At 38.8% G+C, this 27,209-nt stretch overlaps 1 protein-coding gene and 1 long non-coding RNA gene across 7 annotated transcripts; one reads left to right on the top strand and one right to left on the bottom strand.

Annotated features, from left to right (window-relative positions):
- The first annotated feature begins 347 nt into the window (after nt 1-347).
- LOC137980057 (uncharacterized) lies at nt 348-27,209 on the top strand. Of its 5 annotated transcripts, none has more exons than XR_011118431.1 (4): nt 348-877; nt 11,166-11,223; nt 22,962-24,730; nt 25,068-27,209. It is a non-coding gene; the product is annotated as an uncharacterized lncRNA (long non-coding RNA). The 5 variants fall into 5 exon arrangements; XR_011118430.1 differs by lacking the exon at nt 11,166-11,223 and having other exon boundaries at nt 352-877; nt 22,962-23,455; nt 23,602-24,730; nt 25,068-27,206; XR_011118433.1 differs by lacking the exon at nt 11,166-11,223 and having other exon boundaries at nt 358-877; nt 22,962-23,894; nt 24,519-24,730; nt 25,068-27,202.
- Nucleotides 9,387-18,453, bottom strand: LOC137980053 (uncharacterized). 2 transcript variants are annotated; one of them, XM_068827404.1, is made up of 4 exons: nt 17,896-18,453; nt 14,033-14,142; nt 12,554-12,871; nt 9,387-11,159 (listed from the first exon to the last, which is right to left on the bottom strand). In XM_068827404.1, the coding sequence occupies exons 1-4, from the start codon at nt 18,278-18,280 to the stop codon at nt 10,980-10,982; spliced, it is 993 nt and encodes a 330-aa protein (XP_068683505.1). In that variant the 5' UTR covers nt 18,281-18,453; the 3' UTR covers nt 9,387-10,979. The 2 variants fall into 2 exon arrangements, with proteins under 2 accessions (XP_068683505.1, XP_068683506.1); XM_068827405.1 differs by lacking the exon at nt 17,896-18,453 and adding an exon at nt 14,256-14,411.

Below are 27,209 nucleotides of genomic sequence, written 5' to 3'. Positions count from 1 at the left end.
AAACCAAAAAAAAAACACATGTACGCAATGCGTCCGTAATTTGTTAAATATCCCGCATCTCCTTTATTGTACGCCCAAATGTCCCTTATCCGTGGAATTTTTTAGTTAAACATTCCTTATCATGAGAACCCTAATTGGACTTCGTTGTTTGCATTTGCAACCCGGGGTACAACTCCGTACCGTAGTTCTGGACTCCTTTTTAGTGACTCGAATCCGAGCCCTCAGCTGTAAATATTAGGCGCACGAAAAAAGCGTACTAAATTAAATGACCCGGCCACAAAGTCCCGTACTTGAAACGGGGAGCTTAATTTTCTGTCTGTACGTAGTCTGGTATGGCAATTAGCTTCGGATGATTGTTGACTTTTTGTGCTCGTAATATACAGCATAGAGCACGTGGCGATCTTTTGATTGGGCAATGCACAATAGAAGGCACCTGCCGCTGTTTACACTGGTCAAAGTTGGAAAGCATTATATTCTTAGCAGCATTCAGCTACGTGATTGATAACCCTCCTTCTTCAGTTGTCAGCCTTCGAGTGTCTGTCGACCATGCGGAAGATGTTGCGTGGGCTTAATCGCTTTCTTCTTGGGACGCTCAAAACACATACAAACGCACAGGCCGTTCGCGGTAGACCCACACTAAAAAATGTCGAGCGTCAGTTTCGAAACGGGCCGGTCCGCGATCTGAAAGAAACTCAAATGAACTCAAATGAAACTGAAATGAATGCAAATATTGAAAGCAATGCATGTCGAAATACTAATTTTTTAATAAGGAGATGCTTTATTGAGAACTACTCTGAAGGTGACAGGGACAAAGAAGAAGATTTGACAAAGATCATAGACGCCATGTTGGAACTTCTGCAAGACTGTGGAAGAACAGGTAAATGCAAAATGAAAGTTAACTTCAAAATCATGAATACTCGGTACGATGTGGATGTATTAAAGGATGTTTTTAAAAGTCTGGTCCACCGCATGGCATATTGTAAGTTCAACCTCTGCAGGGACATAGAGAAAAACCCTGGTCCACAGCGCATTTTTCCCAGTAAAATAGTACATGCTCGTTATTGTTACGTTTTGGTATTTGGATCAAATGCTGGTCTTGTATCGACAAGGACTATTTTGTGTTTATTTTATGTGATATTTTTACTAACATTACATAACCAGAATTTCAATAGTGTTGATGGTAAAATTCCAAGTCGATGTTCATATTGTTTTCAACATTCTGCCATCTATGTTTACAAATACAGGGGAAAGTATCTGTCAAGAAGAATTCCTCACGCTTCAGATGGAAGCTTTAATCCTTACGTTATCTCAAACGGTTTATGGTCACCTCGCCACCAGGAAGACTCGCCACCAGTTAACTCGCCACCAAGGGTCATCTCGCCACCACCAAATCGCCACCAAGGCATCACCGTCTCGTATTGCTTTGGTGACTCTAGTCAGAGCTATTATAGTCATTATAGCACTCACCGGCATAGTAATAGTGTGGCATGGTTTCTATAGGTTAGCTTACAAATATTTGTCAGGATTAGCTTTGGTAGGGTAGAGGTTAAGTACAATTCCTCGCAAATCGTTGAACCAATTTCGACATCATCCCATCAACTTTAATAATTTTTTTTTCTAGTCCTAGATTAAGTATTTTTTCCGCAATTTGACAGTGAAATTTTCTCGTCTAAATGGCATCGCTTGTTTACGAAAGGGAAAATTGCATCACCGAAGAGCGTTTGAATGTTGGAATCACTAAGGGGGAACGAAGCTTTTACAGTGAGGAGTTCGGAAAAGTTTTGAAAACCGGGAAATGCGCCAACTGATCGATCGAAATAAAAATTTCGCCTTGGAAAATATCATATTAGGCTTGGATTATGAAAACTATTAACGGATCAAGGCGAGTCTTCCCCTTATAAAAATCAACACAGCATCCACTAAATGATGTCCTTGTCATGATTTATTACAAATTTCAAATAAGTAACAATATTTACAAACTACTTAAGGCAACGCACTTTAAAAAACTGAAATCGCTGTTGTTGTAATGCTGTCACTGCGCTGACGTTTTTTTCCTGTTGACGGATCATAAGTCGGAGGAGGTCTTGTTCAGCTCTGGAACAGATCTGCTGAAGACAGGTTTGAAAGTCCTTGTCTGGTCTGAGGTGTGGCTTGGGCCGATATTGTAGACCAATTGGGCAGGTTCCCTTGCTGGCGTGTTCTCTCAGAACAGCGACGGACTTATTTGTCTTGGCGCGCCTTGTCTCAATGTACGCGATCTTGTTGCGCAGATTGTTAAAGCCCATTTCCGTCTTGGGACGTTTAGGGGCTGGTTGTGACGGCTGGATTTTGTCTGTTGGGCTGGCTCGTTTGGTGCCTGCTATCGCATTTGGACGTGTGGAGGCTGGTTGGGACGATGGAATTTCGTCTTCCGAGTCAGAGCGGTTTTTCTGCGGAGACTTGATCGGCGAGATAGGCGGTGGGCTGTCTCTCATTTCTGCGAGCATGGCAATGATCTGTTTATCATCGAATTTGGCCATAGAGTTCTTAAAAGAACTGTTTCGTTCAGCATTACAACAACAACGTTAATTTCGTGGAGAGGAAAGATTACATGTCTTTCCTATTTCATTTTTTGTCCGTGAGTCAGTCCAGCGTGTAACTTACTTTACCTTTTAATTTTAGATACATCAAGTAGACAAACTCGGTAAAGTTTAACTTAAAAAATTAAGGAACAGCATGGTGGCGAGATAACTCGTCGTGGTGGCGACTTTGATTGCATATTGGTGGCGAGTTTGCTGGTGGCGAGTCTTCCTGGTGGCGAGATGACTTAAGTTACCTTTGCATCAATGTCTGCAGATGCCGTATTTAGTGACATATTTTCATTGAATACAGTTGGTGTGATGACCGAGGAATTAAAATCCCTCTTTCTTATACAGCAGAGTAATCAATCTATTTGTTCATCATGTAACAATGCAATTATAAAGAACACAAGTATATTTGTACTTTATATAACTTCCCTGAACTTGCATTACAACCAATTTGAAGATTATATTACCAAGTAGCAGAACACTTTATTGTGAATTGTGTCAAGAAAATTCTGGGGATATTTCGATGCTGCAACATGTTGTTACATTTCCCACATTTTTAAGTGTAGAACTCTCACCAAATTCTATAAATCAAATAATTTTCCCTCTGACCATGAATGTATTAGGTGAATATTATGTACTCAAAGGGATGGTTCGATGTATTAATCATCATTTTACAGTGGCTTTAAAAGATGACACTTCTTGGGTGTACATTGATGATATGTGTGCTGCAGTCAGGAATTACACTTCATTTGAGGCTCTTTTGGATGAGCATTTCAATGGCTGGTTTTTTGGCATATTTGAAAAGTCTTCAATTGGTGTTAATAATAATAATGAAAATAACAATAATTATGAATATACAAAAAAAATCAGTGCGTTGTGAAACTTTGCAGGAAGATTATAATACTTTGCTTTTTGGCACTTCTTCAACAGATAAACCCACCTGTAGTGTTGATAATAGTGATATTGGCTGTATAACAAAGAGCTGTGCTATTGCTTTTTATGCTATTTGTTTTTCGGTGATCAAACATTGTAATTATTGGAATTCTGATACATCAGATGCAATTGTTGAACATGGAAACGCTTTCTTTATTGAAATCACCAAGTATCAGGAAAAATCCAGTCAACTACCACAAAATGTTAGTATATATGGTGCCAATATTAATGTGAATTTTGTTCTTAAAAGCAAGGGGACTCTTTCGTCCAATTTCCCTTCTAGTAAATTAGTTCTTGAGAGATTGATTTTGCAAAGTGCAATTATGAATACAGGATTTTTGCTTCATTTTCCCATGATGTGTTTTAGTTGTGTTTATCACTAAACCAGCAGAAATGCAACATTTTTCTTAATTTGCTTGAATGAGAATCAAGAGCTTGATATACATAAAGAAAGTGATGCAAATTCCTTAGTTCAAAGAGTCTGTGAATATGTAACTATCAAGCTCAATGGTCATGAAACAGAGTATTATATTCAGTGTGTATCATGTACATGTCCATTAGAGAAAAGAGAAAAACAAAAGATTTTGAAATGCCATAAGTCTTCCAACCAGAAAACCAAAATTGCAATTAAACGGAGAAACTGTTATGCACAACTTGAACCTGCAAACAAAAAGATCCGCTTGGATAAGCGTCACCAGCATTACAAGAAAGGAAAGAAAAATGTTTTGAGTGCTTGTGCAGCGAAATATAAATCTATGGATGCAAATGAGAAACAAAATCTTCTTACTTCCTGTGCAGAAAAATATAGAGCTATGGATGCAATTGAAAAACAACAACTTTTACATAAAACAAGACAAGCTTATCAAAACATGGAAAGCAACCAAAAAGAACAATTGTTTGCAAAGAGGAAGGCAGTAAAAAGTAATGCAAAACTACAAAAAGCTACTGTACATAATGACTTTGATTCCTGTCTCACATGTTTTCAAAAAAAAATCAGAGAAGGCCCTTACTACATATGTTCTGTGTGTAATAGAATTCTTTATAGAAAAACAGTCAGAGAATTAAATAAATATGCCATTCAGGATTTTTTTACAGGGAAAAAGTCATTTGATAACAAGGAATACATCTGTAAAACATGTAATGCTAAGTTGTCTAAAGGACAAATGCCATGCCAAGCTGTTCAAAATAAATTAATGGTTGATGAAATCCCCTCAGAACTACAATGTCTAGAAAAACTTGAGCAGATTTTTTATAGCTCAGCGCATTGTTTTTGAAAAAATAGTAGTTATGCCCAAAGGTCAGCAACGAAAAATTAAAGGAGCTATCTGTAATGTGCCCATAGAATGTGATAGGACGTGCAGTGTTTTGCCTAGACCCCTGAAAGGTCAGGAATAATTATGCTAAGGCTGAAACGGAAGCTTGATTTTAGAAGTCATGTTTATTTTCAAGCTGTACGGCCTGACTTTGTGCTACATGCCCTTAACTGGCTCACATTGAATAACCCTTTGTACAAAAGCATAACAGTTAATATTGAAAACATTGACACCAATCTCACTAAGCTACAGCTGCAAAGTAATTCAGAAAACAAAGGCAAAATGTCTCCAGACATCAATGTCTCTTGTGAACAGAAAGCAGTAGATCAAAAGGAGGAAGAAAGAGATGATCCTTTGAACGAGTTTAGGGCACCCACTACTGAAACATGTTTACAGTCAGTTCTACCAAACTATCCTGTGAATGTGGAGCAAAACAGAAATTCAAAGTCCACTGGAAATGAAATTTTCAATATTGCTCCAGGTGAAAATAAACATCCAGTTTCATTCATGACTGACACACTTTGTGAAGAACTAGCATTTCCAGTATTATTTCCAAAGGGCAGATTTGGTTATGCAGTAGAGAGAGCAGTTAAATTATCACCCACAAAATACTTCAATGCGCGGCTTTTACATTATAGTAGCAGGTTTGCAATGAATCCTGAGTATTTATTTTTTGCACAGTTTATAATAGAACAGAAAAAAGTATCGGATAGTATTAATATAGCTCTCAGAAAAGTTCATGGACAGTCTCTTACTGCATCATGTTTAAGATCCAATGTCCAAAGTTTACAAAATCTTATATGTCAAGACCAGGCCTATTTATTTCTAAGACAAATCCCAGGGACACCGCCATACTGGCAAAAATTTATGTATGAAATTTTAGCCATGGTGAAACAGCTTGGCATTCCAACCTGGTTTATGACATTGTCTTGTGCTGACCTTAGATGGCCTGAGTTGTTTCAGATTATTGGCAGAACACAAGGCCATAATATAACTGAAGAAGAAATTGAAGCATTGTCTTATAATGAAAGGTGCTCTATGCTTGATGTAAACCCTGTTGTTGTGGCAAAGCATTTTCAGTATAGGGTTGAAACATTTTTTACGGAAATACTGCTCACTAGCCCAAATCCTATTGGTAAAGTAGTCCATTATGCTCTACGAATTGAATTTCAAATGAGAGGGTCACCCCATCTGCATGCATTAATATGGACAAGTGATTGTCCAAGGTTAACACATGAAACGAAACAAGACTACATAGATTTTATTGATGCTCGAGTTCAGGCATACCTGCCAGATAATCATGTCGACTCTGGATTATATGAATTGGTTGGAACTTATCAAAAGCATAATCACTCAAAGACTTGTAGAAAATACAGAAATATTCCATGCAGATTTAATTTTGGTCAGTTCTTCACAAAGAGAACAGTTGTAGCAGAGCCTCTCTCCCAAGAACTGAATGAAGAATTAAAAACAAAGTTGTTAACCAAAAGAAATGAAGTTCTAAGTTTAGTCAAAGAAGAAATAGACAAAGTGTTAAATCCAAATAAGCCAGAGTATGATCCCATTAAAACAGAAGAACAAGTTCTGAATTCATTAGGTATTACAGAAGAAGAATATTACTGGGCCTTATCTGTGTCTGGTGATTCAGACTTTGCTTTGCACCTTAAAAGACCAGTTGATAGCTGTTTCATCAATAACTATTTTGTTGCTGGGTTAAAAGGTTTCAGAGCTAATGTTGACTTGCAACCTGTCTTTAATCATTACAAATGTGTAACATATGTTTGTTCATACTTCACAAAAGATGAAACTGAATGTTCACAGGCGATCATGAATGCAGCAAAAGAGGCTAAAGAGTCAAACTTGACTATTAGGGACAGTTTGAAGAAAATAGGAGCGGCATTTCTCTCTACAAGGGAAGTGAGTTCTCAAGAATGTGTTTACAGGTGTATGCCTGAACTTTGGCTTAGAAAAGTTTTTCCGAAAACAGTTTTTGTAAGCACTGATTTGCCTGAGAAAAGAGTTAGAGTCGCAAAGACCCAGCCAGAACTTGATGAATTAGATGATGATAGTACAGACATTTTCAAATCCAATATAATAGAACGGTATAGCATCAGACCATATACAATCCCTGCTGTTGATAACTTATGTTTAGCTGAATTTGCTGCATACTACTACAAAGAATACAAAACTGATGCTACAACAAATGATACACAACCAGAAATTCTTACAGACAAGGCAACAGAATTACATGTTCAGTTTACCACAAATACTGATGTCACCAGCCTGTTACCTCCCAAAATTAAATTACTTAACACTAATGAAGTCATGAAATGCAGGAAAATTAAAGCTGTGGTACGGTACTATACACCAAACAAGACAAAAGAACCTGAAAAGTATTTTCATTACCTACTCATGCTGTATTATCCATGGAGAAAAGAAGATACTCTTATTGGCAGTGAAGAAACATATGCATCAAAATTCTGCGAATCTGAAGTGCAGCTTGTTGTTGAACGAAATAGAGCAACATTTGAACCTGATGCAGATGCTATTTCAGAAGCACTGGCAGCTTTGAGGAACAGTGAAGGCAACAATATTGTCCATTCCTTTGATTCTTTGAATGATCAGGAAAATGAAGACTTGAAATTTCATATGCAAGACAATGATGAAAATGATGAGGAATCGTTTAACGAACAACCACCTTTACATCTTGCCTCTAATTCTGACTGTCCTTGTGCATCAGCAGTAACGGCAATATTACGGTACCATATAAAACAGCAATTTTGCGTAACAAGATGCACTCACGTTGTGGCCTAATGTCACCATAGCAACTGGAAAAAAGCACCCAATATTTTGTTTGAAAACGTTTAAAGCTCGAAAACGAACATTTTTTTATTGCTGGAAAGTGATCTACAGGCTAAGTTGAAACTCTTAGCAAAGTAAAATTTCTCTGGAGTAGATTCAGAGCCACCTTAACTATTCTGGTTGTGAAGGTAGCTCCGAATCCGCTCCAGGGGAATTTTTTAAACTTTGCAAAGAGTTTCAAGTGAGCCTGTTAATTAATTTCCAGCGGAAAGAAATGATAGTCACATAGTTCGTTTTTGGGATATAAGTTCTAAAGACAAGATATTTCTATGGCAACCTTTTCGTCACACTACTAAGTAAGCACGTCTTGTTTTGCAACAACTGCTGTTTTAAGGAAACCACAACATAGCTGCTTGATAAAGGGTTGTTAGGTACAGTTTCTTGATCGTGTTGAAACAGGTTTAAGCCCCCTTAACAGATTTTGTTTAGGTTTACGTTGGTAGCATGTCCCTCTATTAGTATACGCAAAAAGCATTGTAAGACTGCTTGTGCGCGCGATTATTTAACCGAAACCGTCTTCACATAAGTTGCAGTCCATCGTGCTACATTTTTTGCGACATTTCAGTACGTTGTTTTCCTAAGGTAGCATGTGGGAATTTGATGAGAGATTAAAAGGTCTTCGTGATTGAGAAATCTAGATTTCCTCAGCTGGAATGCTGGGAAATGCTTTAAATTGCAAAATCCAAGGCAAAGTCCATTTTCCGATTTTGTGTTCGATCTAAATCGATTTCCCAGTCGAACGCATGTCCTGAAGTAAATAAATAAGAGGCCTTCATCATTTTCTTCCCTACTAAACGAAGGTACTGCTTAATCAGTTCAGGAGTTATTTTCAACCCTTTTGTGCCTTTTCACACTGTCGAGAAAAGAAACCTTTTTGTACTCGGCCAGTTGACAACTTAGCTGAATGAACGCCGGCCGGGGTGGGTTGTGTTGGGTTTTGGCAAGAAAACTCTCCAAACTCTACTACCCCTGCCTCTCAACAACTTTTGATACCCAGAAACCAGAAATTTGGAAGGGAACATCTGCGCTTAGTTTTATTAATTGGACTTTGCCCAGAACTTGACAATAACAAACTCCGTTATTTTTTCACATCCCAGAAAAATGACCTTTGTAATTTGTACGCGCTGATCATAATTTCGTCATTTCTTGGTCTTTTCAAGCCTCGAGATTAAAGCGTGGCATGCATTGGATGTAAGTGCTTATTTCCGCTTCTGTCATCGATTGAAGTGGATGTGCCCTCCCCAAACCCACAGCACAGTGTTTTGATCAAGAATGTCCTTTCCTCATTCCAAGACATTTCCTGTTTGGGTGTCTATGTTTAGGCGATATATTAAAAAAATAAACAACACTTGTCTCGTGAGACTCACGCGGAACGAATTAGGATTGAATTAAGACTGAATTGTATAGAATGGAATGTTTCATATATTTAATTGTTTCCCTACTGCGCGCTCCCCAGGCAATTAACTCAATGACGAGGCAATATTTGTAACGGTTTACCTCTGCGCAACCCATTCTCAGCTTACAAAATTCGAACACATCTGACTCGCTAATAGCTCTTGAAGAGGGAAATAGGGAGGAAAACGTGGGAGATGTGCAGGAGAAGAAGTAGAGTTGCAGAGGAATGCTCAATACTAAGTCGTCCACTGCACGGTGATGACCGGTACGAATCAGCCATAACACGCCAAAACACGTTCTTAAAAACGCAAAAAAACAGACACTGATTTTCTGTGAGCAAATTAACTTGATTGTATCCATTTAATCGATTCAATACATGATTCTTTAACAGCAGTTGCAACGTACATAACTTGCTTAATTAAAATCTACGGTCTCTTCACAATGATGTATAATAGTGATCTTTACAATCTTTTCGTTTTGAAATTACATAAAACCAACAAAATTGGCTTAAATTCTTATATTTGCTTTACAGTGTACATAAGATATGACATCGCGGGGAAGTTTCAAGAGTTCAGCATTCAGAGCTAGCAACTAGTAACCCCACTTAATTGAGTGAACGTTTTCACAGACCTAATCATTTCAGGATTCAATTACTCTCTTTTTGTAAGTTATGCCTCTCTGACGTAGACAAAGACATTGTGTATTGATTGGCTACGTGGCACCATACTTGGCTGGGAAGCCGATTAAAATATAGACTGTCTGCGATCACTCCAAGTAGAGATATGGAAGTTGAAAGCTCCGAGACACGAAACCCTGAGAAAGTTCGTTATTTACAAGTTCCGAAAAATTTTCACTGACAGCTTTTTAACATGCAAAGAAGACACATGAAACTAAAGGACAACTTTCTTCGTCCCCACTTAATTTTCTGTACAGATAAAATACACTTTGAATTCTCTTTACAAAAATAAATTTTACATTTATTTATTTACCTACAGAATTATAATATATATCTATATACATATTTCTTTATTCGTTTATTCATACATCGATTCGTCAATGCAGGGCTTTACAAGTGATGTAAAAAAGCTCTTTGAAAACGAATGAAAGGTTTAAGACTAGATGAAATTCACTTCGTTTTTCAAGTAGTCTTTCAGGAAGCCAAGCCTATACATATGATACAGAAACGTCTAATGTTTTACTCAAAAGGGAGGTCGTTTTTTCTCTCACTTGAACGAAAGCCTTAGTCAAATTTAAGTAATTCTAACGTAGTTCAATTGTTTCTTTGGGTTTTTTGTTGTTTTACTTCTGACAACTAAAACGTTGAAAGGTCGTATACAAAAGTGCGGCCTGCAATAAGCCTACCCCTTTTTAGGAATGTTGCCTTGTTGGAGAAATTCCGCCCCTTAATCGTTCTAACCTACCCACCTCATCCATTCACAATGTTGTTTTTTTATCACCGACTTACTTTTTCCGTCATCAACATTGAATGGGGAAGGGAGTGGGGACTGAATGCAAATGTAACGTAAAGATGAATTTTTCCTTATGGTGGTCTTTTCAGTAGTCTCAACTACTTTGGTCGCTTATTGTAGCTGAAGGTTTTGCTATTATCTGGGATTTGCATGAAAAAACCTGTACATTAACTCTTTCTACCCAATGTAGATTTTCTTTGTTCCTAAATGATTATAAGTGTGAAGAGATGTCTGTTAAATCAAGGAAAATGTTGACTTCAAATTCAATGCATCTTTGGTTTTGTCGAAAGACTCACTCATTCAACTGTACTATCGCTAATTCTTCTCATATAATACCATGTCGGTCAAAATTAGCTCATGTACACTCCAAGAATTTCGTCGGGTCAATCTAATAACCAGTGCTACAACCAGATTCGGTGAAAGGCTGAGCCGGAGAGAGCTCAAAGTTCACATTCCCAGTAATTTATTTTGCAGGACATTAATTCGTTTGATTTAAGTGCCTTGCGTGTACCATTACAAACACAACTGTATTTAGGCAAACCATCTTGTCCTTTGGAATGTAACAGTTCATGTGTGGAGGCATCGTTTGAATAACACGAGGCGCTTATTATCTTCTTGCCCTGTAGGTGGCAAACGGCAAAACAAGATTTGATAAATTTATTTCTACCTTATTTCTACCTACCGGTAAGTTACGGACCGAGTTTTTTCCCGTTGATTTATGGCCAAAGCGCGAAGTGCGCGGCCATAAATCACTGAAAGGGAAAAAAACAAGATATTTATTGTATCTCGGAGGTTAATCCGGCGCGCAGGCAAGGAAAGTAGTCGAAGTCAAGCGGAAGGTTCAACTGCCACAAAGATTGCCGTGTCAAAATCAGAAAAACTAAATCTTCTTGGCCGTTTGAAATAGTTGCTTGGAAGATTCAAACAGTTTTACAAGTTTATGTAACAGAAACGACATGAAAAACTTGCTAGATAATGCTTTATCGAAATTTTAAATTTAGCGGACTGGACAGCTGGTCAGCCTACTAATTTAGCCAATCGCAGCGCGCGTACTAGCTGAGAGATATAATAAAATTGCATTTTGTGTAAACTGAGTATCTTTACCATCAGCCAGGGGCACCCAACGAATCTGTTCCCCAGAGGAATCTTGCTGGCTGGCAAAAATACAGGTGTTTTGATGAGCTGGCTGGGAAATTTATTATTGATAGAGGTCTTGCCTGGGAATTACTGACTTTTTCTAGCATTTCAACCCGAGCTGGCTGTAGAAACTCTGAAGACTGAGGACGACTAAAAAAAAAAAAAAAAAAAAAAAAAGGAGGACCCCTTCCCTCTCCCAGAGAGTAGTCACAAACATACGACGGCTGGTCAGAGTGATTGCGCTTGCGGAAAAAACCTGTTTTGTCCCGGTTTTGTCGCCTTTATTCGGTCGTTTTGGATCGAGGGATTTCAAAGCGCGCGGAATTCCTGGCTGGGAAATAAATTTGATCAGCTGGCTGGGAAACCAACCAATTTTATCTAGCTGGCTGGGAAATTTCTTGTGTGTCTTGCTGGGAAAAAGGAACAGATAATTTTTTCCCAGCAACACTGAAAAACACCTGGAAATGCCTTAATAACATTTATTTTCATTAACTGGGTTATAATAATACATTTTACAACAAATTGGTCGTTGGTTGCCCCTGAACGTGACCCTGCACAATCTTTTGTTTTTGGTTAGCAAGTTAATTTCGAATAAATTAGTCGAAGCTTTTGATTGGTTATCCTGCCGAAAAAAGCGTGTTTTTGTCGGGTTTTGCGCAGGGTCAAGGCCAAAAAAGCGAACAAAAACATGAAACAAAGAAACTTGTCGAGTTTCATAACCAGCCTACATCTATTAACTATGTTGTATTGTATTGTATATTGTGACCCAAATTTAGCGGTTTAAGTAATGTCAGGACTCCTGGTAATGTTTAAAAAAGGAGCACCATATGAAAATTTTCGTACTAAAAGAGAAGCGATAAGAGAAAAAAAATCTCACCTTAGTCTCCAATATGGACGCGTCAGTTAAGGCAGTCACACCTGCCGTTACATTTGAAACGAAGGTTTTGTAATTGCAAGAGCTGAAATTCCCAGCACCTCTCTGTCCGGGGGAACCAGGGGGACCAGGGGGACCCCGGGATCCAGGAATGCCATTAATGCCGTTATGACCCGGTGGTCCCTTTGGTCCTAGTGCCCCCGCTTTTCCGGGTAATCCCGGTAATCCGTCTCTACCTTTCAAGCCTGGTGGTCCTGACGGGCCTTGAGGTCCCATGGGACCATTTTGCCCGGGTGGTCCCGGCATTTTACTGATATTAGCCTACGAAATGAACATGCAAGAGGTTGTAAATAAGAGTCACCAAGTACTAGATGCTCATGGTGTCATTGAAAGGAGGATTATAAGTTTAATTGATTGATAATGGCAGGTTATCAGCTCATAACCCTGTTGCGAGAAGACTTTGAACGTGACCATATAAGGGACGGACCATTAGAAATAAGCCGAACTGGATGGGGGGCGTGTAAGCTTTGAACTAATTTTTTTCTCGTGCTTTGTTGTACCGAGAATAATTCAGTTATGGGTTTCACAAACCAGCTGCTCGGTTGGATGAGCATTGGGTTGCCATGCGGGAACTCACGGGTTCGAACCCTGGCCGAATCAAAACTCAGAATCTTAAAATAATTGGGGAGAAAGTTCTACCTCTGTAATTTCATCTGCAAATGGTTTGACTTTCAAGTCTGCTCGGACAAGGACTATAAACCGTAGGCCCCGTCCCACAAATATCTCATATATTCTTAAGTTCCCCGTGGGATGTTAAAGACCAATTACTCTTCACTATTCGAGAATAGTATGGGATAGAGTTCCCTGTGTTGTGCCATAGTTAATAGATGTAGGCTGGTTATGAAACTCGACAAGTTTCTTTGTTTCATGCTTTTGTTCGCTTTTTTGGCCTTGACCCTGCACAAAACCCGACAAAAACACTTATTTCGGCAGGATAACCAATCAAAAGCTCCGACTAATTTATTCGAAATTAACTTGCTAACCAAAAACAAAAGATTTTGCAGGGTCAAGGTCGGTTCAATATCTAATTGCGACTGTATTGTTCCTGCTTTTGAAATTCCCAGGGTTTCATAACCAGTCCCTAGATTAACTATGGTTGTGCCTGTCCTTAGGAAGAGTATGGGTCGGTGGGCATAGGAGGTCCACATTCAGCTGAATAGCTGCCAAAACTTCAATCTGCTCAAATAAATAACAAAAAGAAAACCAAACAAACAAACAAACATCAAACACTAACGTATGGAAAAAACAGTTAAGTTGGTGAAGTGTAATTGTTTTTAAATGATCGTTGAATGTTTGGTAATCCCTGAAATCACAGTTAAACATTTAGGATTGTGCCAAAGATGCATGAAGGGACATGATCATCTGTAATACCAACTTTGCGTCACCTTGTGCGCTTCTATTTCAGTTGTATTTGTTACTTACCAGTTTTTCTCTGAGGAAAGTCACTTGTTGGGAAAGCTGGTTAATTTTCTCTTCGTAATCAGTTTTCAAAGAGGCAAGCCCAGTTCTTAATTCGCCTGAATAATTTTGGCCTGAAAAATAGAAAAGATGTGATATTTAGCATTGCGGTTCTTTGCGAGGTCGTGTACAATTATGATAGTTTGGTCAAGATTAAATCGTTGTTTTGTAAAGAGTTCTTCCGCACCATATTCGACTGAGAGGAGGAAATTTGGGTTTTGATTTAAGAACGAGGTAACAATGTCTGATTTGAAAGCGAACAACGGAAAATTAAAACAGTATTGTTGGTTCGCATGTGACGTCCTGGTGACCATGTTGGTTGGCAAGACTCTCCGCTAGGCCGCTGGGAAGTGAACTTGATTATTATGCAAATTCTGCGAAAAGGAATAAGGTGAGACATTTGGTGACGTTCGTGGCAATTCCTGACAACCTCAGTGTTAACCCGCTTTGGCAGACAAACAACACTCTGTTTACGCAGAGAATAACTGTTGGGTCAGGCACTGATCTCTAGTGATTAGTTTTCAATTGTTCTGGTGGCACCATATTTAAACTTAGTAAAACTTTAGTAAGATCGTTTGGTACTTTCTATACACAAAACTAAGTGTCTCACCTAATTCTAGTCACAACCAAAAGAAATTGTGTTTGTATTGCCAACCAACATGGCCGCTTTGTCACGTGGGTGAAAACCAAGAATCTATTTTAGAATTGACTCAAGAGTATATTACTTAGAGTTTTATCTTGATAAAGCTCATGGAGACTAAGAGGATTACTGAAATTCCATAACAGATAGTTGTGTGGAAAGAAGATTTTACTTAAGGTTTCAAGTATGTTTTAAGTATGAAAGAACGCCTTATCACTTGGAGCGTCAGAAGGCCGCTACATGAACATTCAAGGGAAGTATTTTTCCAGAGCATGGCCTAGCTAACGCCTTTGTACAGTAGAGTAAAGGGAAAAGATAACTTTGAGGTTCGGTTCACACTATTTGGATATGAGATTTACTTTAAAATCTGCCGGATGATCTGCGGGTGAAACAGTTGGCCTATAAGTTGAGTAACTGGAAGAATGTCCGACACGAGTTTTAATTCCGGCAGAGCTTAAAAGCTTCATGATCTCAATACAATTAAAATTGTTGGATCAGAGAACATGTCGAGTTGCCAAGAGCTATAAAAGTTTAGATCATTTGCTCCAAATTCGAGATATGCCAGATACTTCAGAATTGTAACCGCGCGTATTTGTACACTCTAAACAGAACGCTACGAACGAAGTATAGCGGAGTATATCATTCTTAAGAAATATTGCTTCTACGCCTACATTTTCAGCGAACGGCAAAGTCCCTTGATGGCGGTTTCTGCTGAGACATCCTGATAAAGCATAAACCTTTTTTTTTTGGACCAGCCATTTATTTTTGCTGGAAAGATAGGCCACACCACAACATAGGGAAGTTTGTAAAGAGTCCCTCGGAATTTATGAGCAATGAAGTGGGTTGCAGGACGGGTTTTACTTTTCTTATCCAAGTATCCATTTCCGGTTGAAGTTAAGTCCGGTGGCTTCGAACTCACACTTCTCGCATAGAAGTCCGATGCTCAAATGACTGAGCAACAGGTGTACACTCTCGACCAGAACATTATGCGCTTTTTTGAAGCGTTCAAGTTCGGTTAGCTCAGGGGTCATCTGCTCCAAATATGAGTGGCTGGCGAGCGGGTCCGCCTTGAGTCATCATCAGGAAACAGATACATAGATGTTTGGGTACCTATTCGTTTTGCAGCGTAATTTAGCCGACATGTCAGAGACAAACAAGGAAGCCTCTTTGAAAGTTAATCTGGCCAGCCTGACCTCAGATTTAATCAGAAGATGCGTTTTCTGTTACACTTATGTGATTGTTAGTAAGCTTTGGCAGACAAAGAAGACCAATGCAAAAGGCGGTATAGCTTGGTGTGTTGACCACGACAGGAAACATCAAAACGCGATTTTAAAAAAGCGCCAAGTGGTTCTTTTTCAACCCGGCTCAAGTCAAGTTAACAAAGAACGTGATCTACTTATTACAAAGTCAAACGCCTAGAAAAGAGCACAACTGAATGAATTCATCAGTTCTTGTCAAAAAGCCGATTTTCTGGCATAGCATTACACATGCGCAATAGAACGTTTTGTTGTATCCACTGCTTAAATAAGTACGTACAAAGTTCCTCAGGAACGTTTAGTGAAGTGGTAGTAAATTTAAAGGAACTCGTAACTGCCAATGACTTCCAACCTGTCTCGACAAGCCTTCAGCACTCCCTCAAGTCTAAAGTCCAAAGTGCAAAGTTCATGCCAGTGCGCCTAAGTCGAATTGTTTGTTTTTCTGCCAAGCTAGAGTACCACGGTAGTTTTAAATAGGTTGGTTGCCCGTAAAGTAAACTACATTACTTTCCTCAATTTGCTTCTTCTTTTTTCCCCCCAGAAACGCTTGTAAACCGCCTTTTATCGTATCTGGGTCATTTGCCGTGACGATGAATTTTTGCCCCTCCGAAAAAATTGCCGGAAGACTTATTTCTTTTGCGTCATAAAACTTTTGTCTTCCATGGTAAGAACCAAACAAGACCAGAAGAGAGAAATGGAAAGAAATGCGGCTTTTGACAGCATGTAAAACAATGGACTCTTGGAAGCACTTCAGTCACAGTCATAAGCTGTTTGCTTAATAGAGCGACAGTCAATTACATGACCGTCTAGCTACGTGGCTTTCGGCGGCTTCGAGAAAGGGATGTTAGATTGTTAAAAATAATTCTGCATTGACCAAAGGGAACAACAATTTTTATCAAGTGTTTCTCCATTCCACCCCCTCCAAAACCCCGTTGTTTTCGTAAGGTATCAGCGGCTTACTGATTTGGTCATGTTTGTAGTGAGTCAAGTAAAATTATGCTGCTAATAGCTTAATTAGAGGTGGAATGATGATGAATTTAATTAAATAATAGATAATAGTGACTTATTGTGGCGATAATCCTACTCCAGCTTTTTTCTTTTGCAGCCGAATTGATTCGTTCTCAGAACAACGCGTCATAAATTAAACAATTTGCTATAGCTAGGTCAAGAAAAAGAAGATCACTTTTTGTTTGGGAAAATAAACACCTACGAGACCGTTAACAACCTCATCGAATTGCATAGCCGCAATATTTATCGTGATTTACACCTCAATGGACATTTGCTCATTTTATGCCCACCGGATATACTTTGCGTCTGATTGAAACGTTTCCGACAACCAAGACCTGCCTTTAAAAATCGGCAAACCTGAAATTTTTCATCGCGAAATGTCCGTGCGATGATATACGGTTTCCAGCTGTTAAAAAGCACTAGTCAAGTGTTAAAAAGGGTTGGAAAGTACTGTGACGTCACGTGAAAACTAAGAATACACGCAGCTTTTTCCGGAAAAGCGAACGAGCAAAGTACAATCTTTCCCGATGTTGCGGCAGTCGTAACTGCACGTGACCAACATCCTAACGGTACGGGGTCGAACTCATCAAGGGTAAAAATGTTTATATTTACGACGTATTTAATTTCATTTAAACTCGTGATTTCTCTTACTAACAGGAAAAACTGGATATTTTCCCTCATTCTTTCATACGTTTAAAGATTTAAAACTTTTCTCGGTTTTTATCAATGGCATCATTGTGCATACAAAACAGACAATTCTTTATAGATGTGCATATGATGAAGTTGTTTGTAGCAGCTTGGACGAATGTTTGGGTTTGAGAATGGAACATAGCGCATTGCTCATGAAAAGAAAAAAGTTGACCATTCTTCTCTCGTTGTTTCGCTTACCATAATGTGAAGTGGTTATGACAAAATATTCTTACCGTTGAATGCAACACTTTGGCTACGGTCTCCAGGTGAGGTTATGCTCTTGTTGATGATGCCAAAATTGTAAAAGATGAAAGCAGTGAAAGCAAGGGAGCTTAATGAAACCAGCGCCAATATAATTAACCAAAAGATGAGGCATTTTGATCGTCGAGATAAGTTTCTTGTTGTAGGTACTTCAGAGACAACGTCGATATACATCGGCTCCAAATGAAGATCTTGCTTGCTAGCATCATAGACGTTGGTAGTGCTCATTGTTAACGCAGCATTATTTAGAAACTCTTTTCCTTGAGCCAACGTTGCGTAATAATTTTCTTCACGGTCTGTAGTGGCTTTCGAAGGCACACAGTTGTTGTAGTTATTGTCTGCTCTTCCCAAATACATATTCCCTCTCTACTTAATTAAGGAACTTTCCCGGTTGATTTCGCGTTTGTTTTGATCTAGCGGGAAACTCCGACAGTGACAAGTATCGTTTCAACTGCGCAAGGTTCCAGTTTCCCGCCTTTTAAAATAGATCACCCGTACCGAGACTGCGATCACAGTTGGAGTCCAGACTGCAGTATAGCATTTCATCGTTTAGTTTATGCTTGCGAAACGCCAGAAAAACGTGGCGTTTTCCATTCGGAAATAATCCATCAATCATTCAAGTTAATCCAATTAACCTTTTTTTCATCATTTTCATCATTAACAGAGCGATAAGTTACAACTTGTAAGAGTAATTAAAAAGATCGTTTTTTTCGATATCGCTGTTTTTTCAACAGTTCGGATGGCGTTTTATGCGCTAAAAATGTGCTCGCAGAACAAGTTAGTGACGAGAATAATTTTTCCCATTGCTTTTTGAATAAATCCCGATTTCATTTGTTTTAAGATAAAACATTTGCCGGAAGATTTAACATAGTTACTCCCCTAATTCCATTCAGCGTGTAGTGATTTCTTAATGACCCCCAACTGGCTTAACTTGGGTAATCTTAAATGCAGCTGCCATGTCAAAACAGAGAAACCCGTTAGACTGGTTAAGAGTACAATCTATACATAACTTGGGTAAAAGGGATTGGTTGCAACTTCTGCTTGGACTTGTCATCACTGAAACGACAAACAATGCTGTACCGAAACAAGACGAGCCATCGTTAGATGCTCCTGACAATATCTTCCTTTTTACTTCGATATGAGTTACTTGAAATAATTTCACCGGAAACTTGGTACAATAAGTTTTGAGCGTAACGAGGTGTCAACATCAGTATACCACCAATTTGCACAAGAAGAACCCAGGCTGCTGTAAGTACTAAAATAGAGAGTTTTGAAGCAAGCAACCGTGGACAAAAAATAAAATAAAATAAAATAAAATAAAATAAAATAAAATAAAATAAAATAAAATAAAATAAAATGAAATGAAATGAAATGAAATGAAATGAAATGAAATGAAATGAAATGAAATGAAATAAAATAAAATAAAATAAAATTTTTAAAATAAAATAGAATAAAATTAAATTAAAAAATAAAAAAAATAAAGGCACAAAATAAAATAGAGGCACCGCTTACAGAGTGTAAAGACAAAAGATTAGGGCCTAATTCCTATAGGCTGTTCTTTTTGGAGCAAGACGAAGTCAGTACTATTCAGGTCTGTAGTCAAATGGGCTTTATTCACTCGGCGGCCATATTGGGCCATAGACAATAGGTTTCGTACCCCCGAGCCTCGATTGAAATGTTTGGGAGGAGTTTCGGTGGTGAAAACAAAAGGTTTCAATCCCTTGCCACTCAACATGGCCGCCATAGCCAAACGTTCCTTCACATACGTCGTGTTAATGTCTTAAAGTGGCATCAAGAGCCCATGATTTCATTGTATCTTTAGAGACCGACTGATGATTTTTAGATTGACTGAAACCAAACCTTTCCAGCTAATCACAAATCTTGCATGAAAACTTATTTCCTATGGGATTGAGAATGGTCACTTGTGCAAGCCAAATCTTATTCAAGAGCTCGTCTAAAAAAAAGCTTCATCTGTGAAAATAGTCTAATGGGGCCGGTTCCTGGAAGGTGTAATATCTCTATTCCAGGTATAAATGTGCCGGAATAAGGTTAAGGCCTCCTAGTGTCATCTAACAGGGGGAGATCCAGAATTTTTCTTTAGGAGAGGGTGCACGACTTAGGAATGGCGTAGCTGAATGGTGATTAGAAAGCCGTAGGTCATCTCAGGTGCGGGGGAAGGAAGGGGGGGGGGGGGGGAGGCAGCCCATGCATCCTCCCCCTAGATCCGCTGCTATCTAATGATCGCCTTAGAACCTGTTTAGTCCTAATATCCGCGGAGTACCTGCGGAGGGAAACACTGGAGAGAATAAATCCTAACTGTTCCGATGGTGACAAAATCTATTTTAATGCTATCTGTTCCAATCCTCGGTTTTACCACTGTACTATTGTTTAAACTTAGTCGACCATGCACTCCCCGATGTAAGCCGTTTTGTTGGAGGCAAGGTTGTTGGAAGGCATATCTGGACTAAGTTTCTTGAAGCATTGGAAAGCCGCTAAGCATTAGTTACCTAAATTTAACAATCCTGCGGTCGTTGAGGTCATTAGAGACATTTAGCATCTAGTATTTTTCGGAAAATGGCAAACGGCCCGGTGAATGTCCGAGTGTCACGTGACATGGTCTTGCGGTCGAGTTTGCAGTTTTCGGTTCAAGTTCTAACGGCTCAATACCCTAACCTACCCTTCTCGAGGTAAGCGATTTACCGCAGCGTTTTTCACTTTAAAATTCTGTAGGAACTCACGTTTCAACCTATAAGTTATGTTTTTGAATGCTTTAAACATGTAAGGTAAAACAATAATTTCAACATGGTGCGTTTTTCCCGCAAAATGCCGAACTTTATGCTAAAGTTTGTTTTTGTCGCTACGGCAAACGGCAAAACTGCTAACGGCTAAATATATTTATTAAATTCTCAACCTCGGATGATGCAATTCTCGTGCTCTGATTGGTTCACTCAATCTCGGTTATCAACTCATATACCTTAGTTTGACCTTATATGGTAAATGATTGCGCTTAGCGTTGCTAAACTAAAAACGTTTACGCCAGAAAGCGAAATTTCTTTCGGTATAAAGCAAAAGAAAAACGTTTTTGTGGAAAGTTTGGATCACTTTCGAAGCTTAGAGATACGCGAAAAGGTAAGAAATGTTTTTGTGATGAGCCTGCGTCTGTCTGACCACGAGGTATTACACAACATCGCATCTTCGTCGACTTTTTTCGATTTCGCTAGGATTTTCTCGCTTTTTTCACTCGTATTTCGTACTTCTAAACTTCTCATATCCAACGCGCGCTCGTGGAATAATTGTTAAATATATATAGTTTAGTGTACGTAAAAAAAAAATCGACGAAGAGACAAACTCTTGACTGTTCTGGACGAGGTTTAATGCACGACGTTTCGGCCGTTCGGCCTTCTTCAGGTTAAAAGTTAAAAACTAAAAAAAACTATTTACAATGATTGCAAATCACAAAAACAGCGGCTTATATACACGGAACAGAAATATTGAAATTAAGGAAACGTAACAAAACAAAGGTCTAAGCTACAAGGTGACCTGGATTTGACAATCAAAGACAAATAAAGAACTATAACAAAGGTCGAAGCTACAAGGTGACATGGATTTAACAATCGAAGATAAAGAACTGTAGGTGACATATCGATAAAAATGCATCATATTGGGAAAATGTCAACTCACAACTACTCAATTGTAGTAATTAATGCGGTGTTTTGATCTAAATTCCCGCCTTTTGTTAAGACTATGAGGATTAAGGGTAAATAATTGCGCAGTCCAATAGGCCTCCCTAGTGAGTAACAATTGTTCAAGATGTAAAGAATTTTCAAAAGACCTAATTTGTTCGATAATGATGAAATTAATTTGTGAAATTTCATGTTCAGAATTATTAAAATGGATGGCCAATTTACGTACACTAAACTACAAATTCGCGTCTAGACATTGTATCCTGTGGATCCTCTTACTGCGAGTTCATCGTTAGGTTAACCAATTGAACACTGTTTAAAGGTTTTGTATATATATATATAAATATTTTAAGAGGAAAAAAGGACGCAACTACATTTCCCGACAAGCCTGTTTCGTGAATCGCTTCACTCTTCAGGGGTTTAATGAAAGAATATTCATGTGACTATCGTGTATATACTAGGAGAATTTGCATAATCGATTATTCATGCCGACACAGAAACAAAGCGTTGCTACGCAACAGCTGAACTTTTAACTTTTTAAGTTTACCGCGTAATCGATTATGCAAATTCTCCTAGTATATACACGATAGTCACATGAATATTCTTTCATTAAACCCCTGAAGAGTAAAGCGATTCACGAAACAGGCTTGTCGGGAAATGTAGTTGCGTACTTTTTTCCTCTTAAAATATTTATTCCGCTCTGCTTTAACGTATTGAGCACTGTTCCACGAGAAAATCGACTTACAGACTCCCTATATATATATATATATATATCGTTTTCAAAAATTGTAACGGTCACATTTGAAAATGTATGTTGACTAGCATACGAAACGTCAAGTTTTATAAAAAATGCATTGGAATACAATGTTTATCACCGCTGTTTGTGTTATTTTCTTAAAAAAGTACCAGTATTTTTTTTCAAAGACGAACACTGAAGAAATTTACAAGTGATTATTTATTCCAAATTGCAAGATAAAAATCTTCGATTACTTATAATGATATACATGCAAACATTTCACCTTTATTGCAATAATTTCAACTGTCTGCACTAATTTCACTTTTTTCACTCTGTTTGGGATTACTTGACGTGCTCTCAGCCAATCAACACGCTAAAATTTTTGCATGTATATTATTATGTTAGTTAGCAAATACAATCACACTCTTTTCTATTAAATGAATTTTTCCGCGTTTTGAATAATTAGCGGAAAAATATGCTCTCGTCGTTATGAACTATCAAGGGATTCGGTAAGAGTATTTAAGAAGGTGTTTTATGCAGATTAGTCATCTTGGTGTTCTCGCTGGAGGCACTTACTCTTGATTTTCTTTGCTAATTTGTCTGTTTTTCTTTCTTTTAGTTCTTACACGTCGCTGGCCAGTCGTCAGGCAAACCAAGCCTTATTTTGGATTTATCTTTTCTTAACAAATTTATCGTGAAGAAGTCTGTCAAGTACGAATAATTGAGAACAGTTCTTCAAATGTTTCTTCCGGTGATGTCTGTTTTTTCGTTTGATCTCAAGTCAGCCTATCACTACATTGATATCTGTGAGGAACACAGGAAATTTTTGTCGTTTAAGTGGCCTTCTTCTGATGGAGGTATGAAATTTTACGAATTTAAGGTTTTGCATTTTGGTTTGACTTCAGCTTCTTATGTCTTCACCAAAGTAGTTCATCCATTGATGAAATACTGGAGAGGTCGTGGACATCTTATTTTAATGTATCTCGATGACGGTATTGGAGGCAATATGTCTGTAGAACGTTCCAGAATTCTCAGCGATTCAGTTCGTCATGATCTTGCTTCATCTGGTTTCACAGTTAACGACTACAGATCAATTTGGGAAACTTCTCAGAGGTTAGTTTTTCCTGGGATCTATTTTAGATTTTGGCGAAGGTTTAATTCAAATTCCTGAGTTTCGCATCCATAAGCTCAAATCTTCCCTCGTTTCTTGTCTCCAAAAATAAACAAATTATTAGGCAGAGATCTTGCTTCACTTACAGGGCAAATTATTTCTATGGCTTGTGCAGCAGGCAATATTACCAGGTTGTTTACAAGAAACTGCTATGGAGCGATTGAATGTAGATCCTCTTGGGATCAGCCCTTGCACGTCTTTCCTGAGGCTCGTTATGAATTTTCCTTTCGGTTGAACAATATTGACTCTATTAATGGCAAGGTTATGTCTCCTAAATCAAGCGCAGTTGGTGTTATTTACTCCGATGCCAGTGACTCTGGTTTTGGTGGTTATTTCGTGCAGTGCGGCTTGGATTTAGTGTCAGGTGTTTGGTCCCACGAGGTAAGGTAAAGGTAAAAGTACACGTTATTTAACGTTGGAGGTTCCTTTGCTCTCTGGAGAGTACTCTCCCAGGAAGCCGACGGTGCGCTCATTTTACCCCCCTCTTAATGCGGTCTAGCTCTACTTTTAGAGAGATTTTGGCAGTCAAGTTTGTTCTGCTTTCTTTGGTAAACCAGCTTTCAGGTTTAACCCGGTTAAATGGTTTACGGACAATGAAAATGTACCTCGGATTATTTCGTCTGGAAGTAGTAAAGGTCATTTGCAGTCCGAAGCTTTGTCTATATTTAGTATCTGCTGTAGTCATGGCATTTCGATCGAAATGGAATGGATCCCAAGATCGCAGAATGATCAGGCTGATTTTCTCAGTCGTATTTTTGATTCAGACGACTGAGGCCTTTCTCCACTTTCGTTTCACCACATAGACTCAGTTTGGGGTCCTCATTTTGTAGAATCGTTTCGCAAATCATGTGAATGCCAAACTCCCTCGTTTCAAGTCAATATTTTGGAATCCAGGTTCTGAAGGCATAGATGCTTTTGTTATGAATTGGCACGGGGAGAATAATTATCCCTGTCCGCCTATCTGTCTTATTTTGCGTGTCTTACATAATATGAGTAACTGTAAAGTTTCAGGTTCTCTTATTGTTCCTTTGTGGCATTCCGCCCCCTTTTGGCCGATGATTTGTCCAGATGGAGAACGTTTTGCATCTCTCATTGTCGATTGGATGGAACTTCCCTCTTTCAAAGAAGCGTACATTTCCGGCAGTTGTAATAGCGTGTTTGGAAACGAAAACTTGAACTTCAGGATGATTGCTTTGAGAGTCTACTTCGATTGTTAGGTATTTTTCATTTTTCTTTTGCGTGCTGTATTTTTCTTTCTTTGTACTCTTGGGGCTGTGCGGCCTCCAGTTAGCACACGATAGCAAATACTGTGTCATGTTTTTCTATTGTTGTTTCGCACGGGTTAGGTGGTGTTAGGGAATTTAGACGAGAGATGAATTTTTCCGCGTTTTGAATAATTAGCGGAAAAATATGCTCTCGTCGTTATGAACTATCAAGGGATTCGGTAAGAGTATTTAAGAAGGTGTTTTATGCAGATTAGTCATCTTGGTGTTCTCGCTGGAGGCACTTACTCTTGATTTTCTTTGCTAATTTGTCTGTTTTTCTTTCTTTTAGTTCTCGATGTTAGCGTTACTGAGAAGTAGTTGATTTGCGTCCAGTCGCGTGTGCTGAGTCTTTATGGAGTTTATTTAGTAAACTTTTCGCTGCTAGTGGTTTTATATATTCATATATTTTCTGAATGCGTGCTTTTGTTTCGCAATTGATCTGTCATTTTGGTAGAATATGGAGAATATGTATTGGCCTTTTTTGTGCCAAGAGATTTTTGGGACTATCTGTGCCCTCGAGCATGGGACCATCTGTGCCCAGCTTTCATGGAGTTGCGAGTTAATTTACGGTGTCAAATAGTTTGTGTTTATTATTATCATATATTTTCTGAATGCGTGCTTATGTTTTCGCAATTGATCTGTCATTTTGGTAGAATATGGAGAATATGTATTGGCCTTTTTTGTGCCAAGAGATTTTTGGGACTATCTGTGCCCTCGAGCATGGGACCATCTGTGCCCAGCTTTCATGGAGTTGCGAGTTAATTTACGGTGTCAAATAGTTTGTGTTTATTTGACATGCTTTTTAAATTTGGGATTAAGGGACAATCTGTGCCCCCTACCGGACTCGGGACTATATGTGCCCAGCATTTAGGGAGTTGCGAGCGAATTTGAAGTGTCGCTTGGTTTGTGTTTCTATAACATGTTTTGAATTTGTGATTCAGGGACCACCTGTGCCCTTTGTCAGACGTGGGGCTATCTGTACCCATGACTGTGGATTTATTTGTAAAATCCTGTGTTGGATTTACTATTTACTTTTATTGCTGTTTATCAGTTTCTAATCTCAATTCATTAAATAATATAGACGAATGGCCTATCTTCTTTGTCTTTCTTTTCTTGTCGGTTAGTTCTTGTCTTTTTGCAGATGTGTTCCAGTCGGAAATGTGGTAGGAATTCTTTTCCTCAACCCCCAAGCATCTCCAACCCACTGCCTCCCTGGTGAAGAGCACAGTTCTTGGATCTAAAGCGGATGAATCGTCGTAAACTGATCACTTCCGTGACGGGGCGTGGATCGTTATCGCAAGGTCAGACCTACCGACTTGTCCTGTTATAAGGCCTTGGAAGAGTACATCTCAGCTGCGCAGATCGACCTCTCCGAAGATTTACCTCTCTTCAGAGCCCTTGCTACTCCTCGTTCGAAAGAGATGGTCCGGAGCCAAGGGATTAGCTATACGAGAGCTCGCGAACTTGTAAAGGACGCTTTTAAAGGTTTAACAGACGTTTCAAAGCTCAGTCTTCATAGCCTACGAGCTGGAGGAGCCACCTCAGCAGCTTGTGCTGGAATTCCTGAAAGACTATTGAAGCGTCATGGTCGTTGGGCGAGCGAAAACGCCAAGGATGGCTACGTTAAAGACGATTTTAATTCTCGTCTGTTGGTCACACGATCTCTAGGGATCTAAATTATTTGTATTGTTTTTCTTTAACACCGTGCCCGGCAGGTCGGGGGAGTTCTATCCATAGGGCCGGGGTTTTTCCTCAGTATTTGCTGCAACGAGCGCGGTGAGGTTTTTTCATCCTATGGATGCTCGTTAGTTCTTCCCCAGGTTCTGTTTTTTGCCTTATGCACCTATGACTGTGTTTGTAATTGTTGCTTTAGCGTGTCTCAATAAACGTGCGGCCTCCAGTTAGCACACGATAGCAAATACTGTGTCATGTTTTTCTATTGTTGTTTCGCACGGGTTAGGTGGTGTTAGGGAATTTAGACGAGAGAGCCTTTTTATAAGAACGTTCTGGCTTAGATTAACCAAAGTTTTTAGAACATACCAAGAATGTACCTAAGCCGAGAGTCAGTCAAAGCATGTCAATATTTTGCTCATTCGTTTTTTTTTTGGTGAGTAGTATACGATAAAGGTGAAAGAAATATTGAAAAACTGTAGTCAAGCAACACAATTAACTGAAATACATGGTACGTCTTTTAACATTAACAATGTGGCTTTCTTAGCTCATTGTATGATACACTGAAGAACTACCAAGTTTGGTTTGTAATCGAACATGTTAAGAACGTTTTCAGGCTCAGATTACAAAAAATAAAAACATTCAGCCCAGCCCCAAAATTAGTCCTTCTTATGAAAAAGAGTGTAACTATAGATAGCCCATGCAAACCAACTTTCAAACAATCTTGGATCACATTGACTTTTCCGAGTTGCTGCATGCC

The sequence above is a fragment of the Montipora foliosa genome, chromosome 12 (genome assembly GCF_036669935.1).
Source record: "Montipora foliosa isolate CH-2021 chromosome 12, ASM3666993v2, whole genome shotgun sequence".
NCBI lineage: Eukaryota > Metazoa > Cnidaria > Anthozoa > Scleractinia > Acroporidae > Montipora > Montipora foliosa.
The sequence above is the reverse complement of the archived record's forward strand: the minus strand, read 5'-3'. Positions and strand labels throughout refer to the sequence as shown.

Bases quoted from the DNA above. Each gene is read 5' to 3' on its own strand.
- LOC137980053 (XM_068827404.1), bottom strand. From the start codon at position 18,280: ATGTATTTGGGAAGAGCAGACAATAACTACAACAACTGTGTGCCTTCG. The intron at 12,872-14,032 runs GTAAGTAACAAA...TTCATTTCGTAG, and splicing joins CTTTCCTCAGAGAAAAACTG to GCTAATATCAGTAAAATGCC. The intron at 11,160-12,553 runs GTGAGATTTTTT...TGCCACCTACAG, and splicing joins CGTCCATATTGGAGACTAAG to GGCAAGAAGATAATAAGCGC.